At 32.1% G+C, this 12,397-nt stretch overlaps 1 protein-coding gene across 7 annotated transcripts in view; it reads right to left on the reverse strand.

The window, feature by feature from the left end:
- LOC148278038 (leucine-rich repeat flightless-interacting protein 2) overlaps positions 1-9,893 on the reverse strand; it is a 51,999-nt gene extending 42,106 nt beyond the window's left edge. For 3 of the 7 annotated variants that reach the window (XR_015823310.1, XM_088232001.1, XM_088232003.1), the window contains exons 1-2: positions 9,540-9,893; positions 5,149-5,253 (exon numbers count right to left, since the gene is read on the reverse strand). Coding sequence is in view for 4 of the 7 variants with exons in the window: in XM_088232001.1 (XP_088088127.1) it covers positions 5,149-5,229 (81 nt within the window). In the remaining 3 variants the exon portion in view is untranslated. Of the gene's footprint in view, positions 1-5,148; positions 5,254-9,248 lie in introns of all 7 variants that reach the window. The other 4 variants (XR_015823311.1, XM_088232002.1, XM_088232005.1 and 1 more) reach the window with 2 other exon arrangements.
- Between the last annotated feature and the right edge of the window lie 2,504 nt (positions 9,894-12,397).

Consider the following 12,397-nt stretch of genomic DNA (forward strand, 5'->3'; position numbering starts at 1 on the left):
AGACCATGGACTTTATCCAAAGGCGTCAAATCACAGGATCGTGAAGGCCAATCAGAAGAACAATTTCTGGAAATAACGTTGTCGCCAAACTTGTCACGCATAAAAAATAAAGAACCATTTATTGAACCCAAAATATAAGAATCCCGGAAGCTGTTTATGAACTAAGTTTCCAAGGATGTGATAAAGTGTACATAGGACAAACAGGGCGCACAACAAAGAAAAGGATTGACGAACACAAAAGAGCGTGTAAACTTGGGCATCCTGACAAATCTCCTGTCTGATGGCAAAACGGTGCATCAATAGATGCATCGTTCTGGCTTAAAATGGCTCAAAATATTCTACTTTTTGTGATCGATGATATGGTATTTAAGATTTTTTTATCAAGCTTCCTGTGAGGCTGTAGCCAATTGGCAACTAATACCCGTATGCAGAGACAAAACTTAAGGTGAGGAAAGTACATTCTAATTTCAAATGCAGAGAATAACCCGAAGGTAAAAGACAATAGAATGTACTTTCCTCACCTTAAGGTTTGTCTCTGCATACGGGTATAAGTGTAACTAAAGAAAAGTTTTGTTTTTCTGACGGCAAACTGATGCAAGTTAAGTTGCGCTAATCTGCTGTGATACCGTATAACACATGCATCGTTTTGCCATGATAATCATGGGGGGTGTTATAGGGACCGGCTCGCTGCCGCTTCCGGCCACCAATTTTTAGTCTCCTATGCTATGAAAACGCTCCGAATACTTACCAACGGGATGCACATTTTCTACTATATTTACGGACTTCAACCTATTGAAGACTCAGAAAAATGACAAAAAAGTTCAGCTGGGCCTACTTTTATAATGTAATTAAGTCTATGAATATCGGAACATCATCTCCTGAACAAGATGCATGCACTGAATGTACAGAGCACAATATTGCCCATCCGCCACTCCCACCACGTGCTGATGATACTGCTCATCTGAACAAATCCGTTCCATCAGTCGAACATAATTGCACTAACTGCAACTTTTCCGCATGTGATGGTTTTCAACAGCACCCATTTCGAAAAGACATATCCCGTGAACATATGCACAACGATCAAGAAAGGGCAAAGATATTGTCTGCACAGTAGACATGGAGAAGGTCATAACTATTCCTAAATTATCCACTAAAGACTTATTTTTTTCAAGAAAACTGATTATGTTCAACGAAACATTTCCTCAACCGGGAAAAGTAATGCTGCCTTCTGTGGCACGAGGGTGAGAGGGCGCAAGGCATATAACATTGCTACAAATTTAATTATTTTTCTCAAAAATTTTTGCCGCGATTACAAAAAAGTTATTTTTTATGCAGATAACTGCAATGCCCAAAACAAGAACAAAATTTTATATTCAGCTCTAATGCGATATATTAACGATTACTACACGTCTACGAAAGTTGTCAAGATAGAATACCTGGAAGTTGGACATACTTACATGTCAGCGGATAGTGTTCACTAATCTATATCGCAAAAAATAAATTAATCCGTGGATTTGTATGATTTTCAAGATTATATCAATGTCATTGCAAGTTCACGACGAAAATTAACAACTGACCGTTTTAATCACAGAGAGGTCCTTATTTTTAGAAATGAAATGAACCAAAATTTCCCCAAAACTATGATATACATAATATGAAAATAGTTGAATTTAGGCGCGGATGCACCCAATTATTTGCCAAAAATTATTACGACCAGAGTGAATTCAGGGAATTGATGTTTTCAATACATCTTTATGTAATTAACTTAATAAGACGATTGATAACAAGTTCTCTGAGCAAACATTGGCAAACATACCATTACAAAAAGAACCAAGGGGTATAACGAAAGAAAAGAAAGACGATCTCCTCAAACTCATAAACTGTATCCTAGCAAACAGGAGGGCATTCTTTGAAAATTTAAACATCCGTGCATTTAAACATTCTACACTCAGTTTACCCTGAAGATGGTTCCTGCAATGGTAGCCGAAACGTCGGAACAAATCCAACACACACAGTATCACCCAAAAAAAAAACATATTGATGATTTCAATTGTTTTATCAGGAAAATATTTAGACGCTTAAAGGGATTAAAAAAAAATGTAATAAAAAAAACTTACCAACAAAATAATATGTTTAATAAACTTTTATATCAGTATTACTTATTTACACCAAATTATTAATTTAAAATATGACAAGTTCCTTTAAAAAAATTAAGAGACAGTTTTGATCGATTTTTTCTAACTTTGAGTCTATGGACTTGTGCCACTGTAACATGGATCGATTCAATTGTAGTCTGCGTTACTTTGCGGGTCGTGTTTAACCCATTACGTAATGGTGACTGTAAATACAGGGTATAATAACATTGCGAATGACAAGATAATGAATACAAAGCAGATAGCTGCTAAACTGTCGATATGAACAAAAAATAGGTCCATATTATCTGCAGAAGCTCTATGAAACGAATTCCCTATTAAAATCCCGGGTGAATTCTGACTGACATTCGTGCGGCTTCTGGATGCGTAAGAGTCCATGATTTAACATATTTATTGACAACATACAAACTGATCTATTTAGGTACATGTATATGTATGCATGCAAAATAATAAAATGGATACAGTTGAACTCCAATTATCCGAATCAATTGGGACCGGACCCCATTCGGAAAATCGAAAATTCGGATAATTGAGTTTTTCCGAAAAAAGGGTCTATTTTAATTAATTACTGTATGTATGTCGAAAATGGGAGAAAAACTATTTTTAATGAAAAAGAGCTTTTAATAATTTAAATAAAAAGGCAACACTTTTACATGTTAAGCATAGTTACAAGTGCTGTACATTAGTACAGTATGTACGTACCGTACCGTACTGTAAATGAAAGTCATTGCTTGCTGTAAATCTCGGTTGAACTACGCAGTTTGACTGTCATCATCTGTTTTCGGGCAGCCAAGTCGCGCATACGCTTGATAGTGAGAAGTTGCATGTAATCACACTCGGGAATTCGACTCGGATAATCAGCGATCTGGATAGTCGGAGTTCGGATGATTGGAGTTCTACTGTACCAGTAATCGACAAAAATTACGATAACTTATTTTATTTCAAGCCTTTCCAAAATAATAGTCGATAAGACCAAGATGATTTAGTTTTTTATATGAATGTATGAATAAATTTTTACAGCTAGATTATCTTTTGTATTCTGATAGTTTATGTGCAACATAATACAGTAAATAAATTCGTCAGTCAACGAGCATTTCCATTTAAACTTATTCAAAGAGTCAAATGACTCACGATTCGCGTTCAACAGCACATCTTGAAAATAAATTATAAGAATTCTTCATACCTAAACACAATAATGAAAGACCTACAATTTACTTTCATCACAAATCTACTTAAACAAATCTACGAAAAAATACTATTTTTACTGTTTGAACCCATTATTAGAATTTTGAGAAACTTTCTTTTCCTTACCCATATTTATTATAACACCAACCACAGCGTCATTTTAATTATAGTTAGTCTTACGTTTAAAATATTGTTACCTACTACTACTATCACACTATTTCCTACCGGGGTAGACAGAGAGGATGGAACGCCAAATCCGTCTATCTTGAGATAAATTACTTTATAACTTTCATACACCTTGTAAGCGCCAGTGTTAATTTATTTCATTATCTTATTTGAAAATTAACGCAACTACTTACTTATAAATAAATGATTCAACTTCTAGATATCATGACAATTGATCAAATAATCAAATTCAATGTTGCTAATGAAATAAACAAAATTATTGAAGGAATAGTTACGAGATATTTTTAAAATAAACTAAAAAATAATGAGTTCTTTCATAACTATGCAACAAGAGGATCTAAAAATATAAGACTGGAAAAGAAATCAAAAGCAATGTCACAGAACTGCCTTATGTACAAGGGAATACAATTATTTGAGGAAATGCCAGAAAGCATAAAAAATGAAATTAATGTTAATATATTTAAAATTAAATGTAAAAAGTATATAGGTGAAAAATATTAGGTAGTATATAGTGTAAATAGTGAATATAATTAATGAAAATGTACATATGAAACAGTGAATATTATAAATTAGGATATTGAGTGCATAATAGTGATAAATAATGTTAGAATAAGTATAGATGTAATATTGTGTTGTAAATATATATTAGACTATGTAAATCATAGAACTAAATAAAATAAATAATAATAAAAAATTTATTATGAATCATAAAATTAATTTTAAATGATATGATTTCTAAAAATAAGAAAAAGTTGTGTAAATAACTGTAAAAATAAACCAATAAATAGGTGTCCTTGGATTTGTGCCTGCTTTGACAAGACCCGATATGAGTTTTTAATGTTTTAATGCTACTGATCAACTTAAAAATGTAATAAAATATTCGATGTATAAAGAAAAAAGTTTATGGGAATATTTTGTCTCTGTGTCTAGGTGCATGAATCCGGTTCTGTTTTTTAAAATACAATCAGAACCCTGGACAAGTGTTTTGGATGTCACACAACACATCCAAGTGTTTGCGATGGCTGCTCTCGGGTAAAAATCCTAAATAAGGAAATTGAGTGGTGAAGTCCGCGTCGTTGTGTACTGGTTGTCGTGTTTGCCTACAATTCTTGAGGTCCTGCGTTCAATTCCTGGCAGGGGGTGGACGCGAATGATCGATTTTAGAGGTCGTTTAAACTGAAATATTTTATTATTCCTAGACTGGCCACTTGAAGCGTAGGGCTTATAACTTTACTTTCGTGTAACAGATGATCGTAATACGCTGCATTTGGTTTAACAATGCAGTTCCCTATGCACCACTGGGTGCGGAAAGGAGAATGACGATGACAAGTATTTTATGAATTTTGCTATTTTCCACTTTTTAATTATAAACAAATAAATGAGTATTAGGAAAAATTGTAATAGAAAAAGTAGCAAAATAAAATAAAAACACATCATTTAATGAGTTATTTAGTACTAATGAGTAGGGCATCATACTAATGTAAAATTCAATATAACTAACATTGAGTAGCGAAAATTACTTCGAAAATTATCATTTATTTTAAAGGTTGCTTCGTATTTGTATTTATGGTAAATAGTTAGGTGTAGGCGACCACCACCAGAGACAAGAACAAGGTTACATCACCTCTTTAGCAATTTGGTCGAGGGCCTGGTCTTCCGCGGAGGCTTTGGTCTGGGTCCTCTGGCGCCGCCCCGAGGAGTCCATAGCTGAGGACTGCGGCCCGACAACCTGTCACCACACAACACAATCACGGGTCAAACATTGGCCAGGCGGACAAACACTGACCACGCAGGCCAATACATACATATACATGACACACAAGTACAGTAACATAAACCAAGCTCAACTACGTCACTACTTGAAGACGAGTACTTTGAAAAGCTAATTAACTCTAAAAAGACTGCTAAAAAGTTTTTTTGCAAATGATTCGAAGACGAAATACTTTGAAATACAGGTATGCAAGAAACAAAAATTTAACCTATACATATTGATTCTGTTTAAAATTCTATTTTCCATACTTTATAAAAAAAATGATCTAATGAAGAAGTTCAGTGTTACGGGAAATTGGATATAAAAAATGTTTTCTTCCACGCAAAAGTATATTTTTTTTAATAAATAAAAATGAAATACTATGAACGACGTTACAAGTTCCCCGGGGTTCCCAGATTCGGGGTCACAAGTTCCATCAATGATATAGTGTTGTGATAGATTTCCGGTTTCCGCGAAGCCAACTCACCAATCAGTAGAACTCTCCGACGAGAGTTTGTTTTTAAACATTTTTGGCTTGAATAGTCCATTAAATAAACAAAAAAAAACCACACGGTTCAGTTTCAGAAAAAATATATACACAGTACAAACAAATGAGTCGTGGATTTACAAAACCTACGCTGGATGAATTTTGAAAAAAAAAACAGATAACGACAATGACTTCTAATTAGACACGTTGCAAGCGCGTAAAAGATGGCATTTCAATTCGTCTTTCATTAGCTGCTTGACATTCGTTTCAACTTAACAAGGAATAAGTTTCAGAAAAAAAATCACACAACAAAAACAAATAAGTTGTGGAGTCACAAAACCCACGCCGGATGAATTTTGATAACATACAAGGGCAGTGGCGTATAATTAAATAGACACAATGCAAGCGCGTAAAAGATGGCATTTCAATGCGAGGGTAGTTGCCTTCCATGCCTTCATTTCGCAACGGAATTTCGTTTGTAATTAGACAACACGACGAAGAATAATGCCGCCACGTATAATGAGAAAATTATATAATTTCACTGCAACCGAAAAAACATTACAGATAAATAAATTCTTTCATTCGTAAATACAATATATGACAGGCGCCATGGCGCAGTTGATTAGACGAACAACTGTGAAACTGGCGTCGCGGGTTCGAATCCTGCCAGTTGCAAGAAAAAAGTTCAAGGAAGATTTTATTCTCAATGAGGAACTTCAGCCCTACGGGAAATTGGATACAAAAAATGTTTTCTTGCACGCGGTAAAAATTAGAGCATTAAATTGTACGGTAAAATTTCTTAGAAATGTACGAAAAAATCATAATAAATATTTTAATAAAAACGCACTACTTTTAATGACGTCACTGGTTCATATGAACCATCCAATGATATGAGAGCATTGAAGGATATACGGTTTGGTCACCGTAAACGAACCAATTGGAAGAACTGTCATAGAACAACCTCTGCCGTCGCACACGGAGTTATTTCAGAAATACAAAACTTTAAAAAATCATAGCGCTGATAATACGATATTTAAAAATAAAAAAAATAAAAATTTGGCTTAGTTTAATATTCTACTAACAAATAAAAAAGACACTGAACTTCCTCATTGGTCTGGGTGTTGTGTTGTATTTTCATTACCTCCTTCCATATCTCCTCTTTCCCACCTGCTGACAAGCCTCTAAATATAGACTTAGCGGGTTATTCCTTTAAAAAAAATTTTTTTTTTAATTAAGTAGATAATTAGTTATTTCAATGTACTTTTTTTAAAAATAAATGACAGCTGGTTACGAGTAATACAGAAATAAATATGAGCCATTGATTTATTTTTTATTTCGCATGAATTTTTTCATGTATATCGTGATTTACTACATATATATTTTTTTCAAATTGTTAAGAATAACGTGTCTACTTATTACAGCGTAATTAATTAATGTTTTAAAATGTACAAAATAAGTAAATTGCGAGTCACAAATGCCACACCATTGATTTGAAATGCCAAAATAAATATTCGGTGAGTTGCGCAACCCCCTCCGACTCATACATTTATTGTGATATTTTCATAATATTAACATTTCATCCAAGAAAGCAATCTCTGCAGATAAACAAAATAGCTCGAAAAACAAATCCTTTTTTGAGATTAGAAAAATAGTAAAAGCCTCAAGAGCGGATTTTGTAACTACAGCTCAAACCGACTACAATTAAAATACTCTGAAACACACTTGAGTTTTAAAAAAAAAACATATATCATTGAAATATTAATACACATAGACATGCCCTGAGCCCCAAAAATGATGACACTTAACCCATGCCCAAACGCTCAGTCATCCCGAACTCGAATTTAGTCGTTCTTCGATCGCCAGCCAGGCGTGACGTTTAGAATCGAAACTGAAATGCCCGATTGTGTCATGAAAGCGTGTAAAAACCTTTCTTACAGCTTAAAACAATAATTATTCAAGTATAAATATTATTTTTGAAAACGTCAAACTACGCCTGGCGGCGCAATTGGGAAGCTCTGCTTAGTCACAGGGGTACACTGATAAGAATACATTTTTCAAATATAATAAACGTGATTTGCGTTCCCAAAATCCAGTAAAAAGAAATAAATGGGTCGAAATTATAAGGAATCTAAGGAAAGACTCTGATTGAGATCCACCAAAAACTAATGTTGATTGTTAACATTAAAATTCAAACTATTTTATTTACCAAAAAATGAGTATCCTCCATGCTTGTTAAATGCAGCCCTGGTTTAAATAAACTAACTCGGTAACTATGGGTACGTTTTCGTGTCACTACTTTTAAAAATATTTTACTCTATAGGGCATGTCTATATATTACTATGACCATGTCTATATATTCAATGACATATACCCAGTTCTATGCAGAAAATTATGAAAAGTATAAAAAGTACACTTAAATACATATTGTCACCATAGTATTAAATTTTTAGAACAATTTTCAATCCAACAGGCCCTAGTTTATTCAAAACCCGTTAAATGTGAAAATATTTTTAAGATAGGTAAGTACCTACTTAAATATTGTCATTTTTGGAATATCAACTAGGTATATAAAATAGTAAATTTTACTTGTACGTGTATAAATTTCTGGTTTATTAGTTAAATCAGAGATGAGTAAAGGTACTTAGAAATTAATAAACATATATTGCGAAAAATAAAGATTGCTAACTTTTACAAGATACTTAGTTATAAAATCATCACAAGAAACGATAGTTTTGGGTTACACACAGAAAATATCAAATAATGTTCTTTTAAATTTAATAAGATTAGTAAACTCCATACTCCATTCAAAATATTTTTAAGAATTGAAATTTCTGGTTAAAATATTTATTTATATCATACTAAGCTCTAGTTATGTATATTATCTAGATATCATGTTCACACTAATTTTTTTTAAATATCATTAAGTTACACCATATACATTAAGTTCAAACTAAGATTTGTTATATAAGAGATATATAGTATTCGATTTTATAAATATAATGTTTTACACCAATGTTTACAAAACAAATTAATGTAGATGACATATTGAATGATTGTGTGATTTACAAATTTATTTTCATTGTATCATAAAGTGATATTATATAAAATGGCACAGTGTAAAACAATAAGAATGGTGCAAAAATATACCTTTGAATACAGAAACAGTATTCAATATTTACACACATACAGAATGACCTTATTTCCACATGTTTTGGAAAAGTTTAATATTTTTAAACAAGCCTTTATTAAGTTGGAGTAAGAATCAGTATTTATAAGTTCATAATTCAAATTATAAATTCGTAAACAAGTATTATTGCACATAGTGTGATGACGAACTTAGTAAAAGTGAGAATGACATATTTTAACAGGTGCTAGTTTTCGAGGTAAAGGTAAGCTTGAGATGTAATTTAATATCTACTAATCACACTAATTCTATAAGTAAGGAAGGAAAATAGTTATAAATATACGCTGACCTATTTAAACCTACTTTTTTATCAGTTCACATTGACATCTCGTCAATAGTATAACAAAACATGGGAGAATAAAACACCGACAATTTGAACTAGTATTTAACACAACCAGCTTACGAGAATGGTCGAATTCAAACTAAACTGCTTTAGTATTTAAAGCGGAACAAAACCAGGAAAATAATTATTAAAACACCGATTAGCGTGGGAGACACGATGTATGTTATTTGTGTTCTATTTGCCATTACCCGAATCCGCTAGTGGGCACCTAGCCAATACGTTTTTCAAACACCATCAGGAGTTATACTCACAATGCACAATTCCTTCTTGTATTTGAATCACCACATCTTGCTTTAAACTAATATATCGAACAATGAAATTTTGTAAACAGTCTCAATCGAGGATGACAGCGTTAAATTCGACCTTCATGTCAATATAATCCGGCAACTCGAGGAGGACCGACCCCATCGGATATGATGTTAAATATCAATAAACAACTATGAAAACATTGGAATTGTAATTTAGAATAACAACACTACGCTTATACTAATTCCTTGTTATCATAAAACTCGCGACGAACAAATATATTTCGTTATATTTAACTTAATTAGCACATGTGTAAAGGCCCCCGACATCATACATCGACGAAAAATTCACGGTCAACTGTGGATTCTGGTTCGAAACCGTAAAAACGAAAAAAAGATGAAGCTAATAAAAAAACATGGATTTCTCGTTGTCTATGATTAGTTGTCATACTGGAATGAAAAAAAAGTAACCTAATAGAAAGGAATTCAATGGTCATTTATAAAAAGGGCTAACTATTTTTGAGAAAAAAAATTAAGGTTATAAAAAATATATATTTAGCTTATGGCCAATACATATATATATTTTTCTTTAGGCTACAGAAAACTCTAATCAGTGAACTAATAACATAGGTAATGCTAGTCACATATATCTTTGATTATAGAGATATTGATCTGATGACCTGGGTTCTTTGAAGTTATCAATTGCTTCACTAATTAATATATTAGTTCAAACCAGAAATTTTTTATGTAAATAATGTCTAAAATACTTAGAAATATGTTAACATATTATTTAATTTTCCGTTAGGGCTATGTACCCATATATTTTTAGCAAACAGGGGGCCTAATAAGCAAGTTCAGTAGTTTTTCAAATTTGTTAATAGACTATCAAATTAAGGCATTTAAAAATAAATTTTGTAAAAATAAGTTTTGTAAAATTTTGAAATTACTCCGCTCGTGACGTCACAAGTTCTTGTCAGTGAGTTCTGCTGATTGGTTTGTTGACTTCCTGTAAATTGGAAATCTATCTCAACATTCTATCATCTGTTGATTCAGAAGAACTTATGAAGTAGTTTGTTTTTACTAAATTCATTTTTATTTATTTTTTCACACATTTTTGAGAAACTTCGACATATAATTGAATGCTCTAATTTTTACACATGTAAGAAAACACTAATTATATAGAAGAATAGAAATTCCTCATTGTAATTGAATTGAACTCGAATGTAATTGAATTGAATAAATGAACTTGTATTATTTTTAAAACTACATGAATATTAATTAAAAAAACTACATAAACAAAATAAACTTGGGATATTCTAAACTCTCCACTAAAGTAAATGTTTTTTATTGACTTAGGTGAAATTCTTTCACATGCCAGGAAAATTCCCGAAACCATTTTTAATTTTTGATATTTTTTTTAGATCAATTTTTAGTAAACTAGTTCCCAAAATTGGACATATGTATTCAAATTATAGTTTATAATATATATTAGATTAAAAGATATATAAATATATTACTGTTCTTATACCCAAATATTTCTATTTTGGTGGCCATTTTCAAGGAGTAGTAAATAACTCACTATTCGAATATGGAAATCAAGTTGGGGTAGAGTGGGGTTCAAACCTTGGACCTCTGATCCATGAGTTTGCAACACTAGCCACACGACCACAACCCGATTCATCATTTATGAATTTACTTACATGAATTTTTATTTACCTATAAGAATTTCTCATCAGACTTATATGATGTACTTCATTTATATTATTTAGAATTCAATTCGTACCTACTTGAAGGGTAACTTTTTTGAGCGATAAAATAAAATTATTTTTTCCTTATGGCCTTTTACTAAAAACTTACCAATTTAAATTATCCAAAAAGCAGTAAGAAAACATAAGATTTTTTCATGTATAATGGACTTAGCAGAATTTCAACAAATTTTAAAATGCTCTTTCTCAAAACTGATAAGATGGTAACATTATTTTTACCTTGGCCCATCATATACATATTGATATTAGAACTTCACAATGTACGTTTTTATCAACTTCACAATTAATGACATAAAAACAAAACACATGCCTATATGTTGGTCTTAAATTTGTGTTTTTAAATATTTAGGAGCAAATATAATGTCTAAATAAAATCTACGGGTTTTTGGCACAAATTAGTAACTACATTTTACTCGTGAGATATTGCACTTTTAAAGTTAAAAGCTCATCCTAAATCAACAATTCTAATAAAAGTACAAGTTAAATATATTATAATTTTTATTTTTTATCGATGAAATACGAAATATTTTTATTTACTTTTTAAACAAAGACCATTTGGTGCCATTTATGAAGACATTTTGAAAATTTGTAGTTACCAACTTGTGCCAGAAACCAGACAAAATAAAGAAAAAACTGTTAAATTTTCTTAGATTTTCACGTCCATTCAAATGCACATTGAGGCTTTCTAGGTTATTGTGCCATGTGTGTTGTTCGCACTCTTTCTCGATGTTTTAGATCACTAAACAGCATCCATTCTAAAGCTAGGGTTTCCTAGGACAGCGGTGACCGTATCTTAACGGCCGTAGTGAACGGTGATGCGGTGAACAGCCGTCGTAACGGTGACTAGACAGTGGTTTTATTTTTAAAGGTGTTGTCAACACCATTTTTCTAGGAAACCACTTTCCGGTCACCGTTACGACGACTGTCCACCGCATCACCGTTCACTACGGCCGTTAAGATACGGGCACCGCTGTCCTAGGAAACCCTAGCTTAAGGGTTGATGTAATTTGTGTGTGTATTTATGTAACATTATACTAGAATTTTTTAAAACAGAAAAATATATCAACAAATTACAATGGATGGAGAACATTTTAAAGA

The sequence above is a fragment of the Micrasema longulum genome, unplaced genomic scaffold, assembly GCF_059751315.1.
Source record: "Micrasema longulum isolate JH-2025_06_02 unplaced genomic scaffold, ASM5975131v1 h1tg000937l, whole genome shotgun sequence".
NCBI lineage: Eukaryota > Metazoa > Arthropoda > Insecta > Trichoptera > Brachycentridae > Micrasema > Micrasema longulum.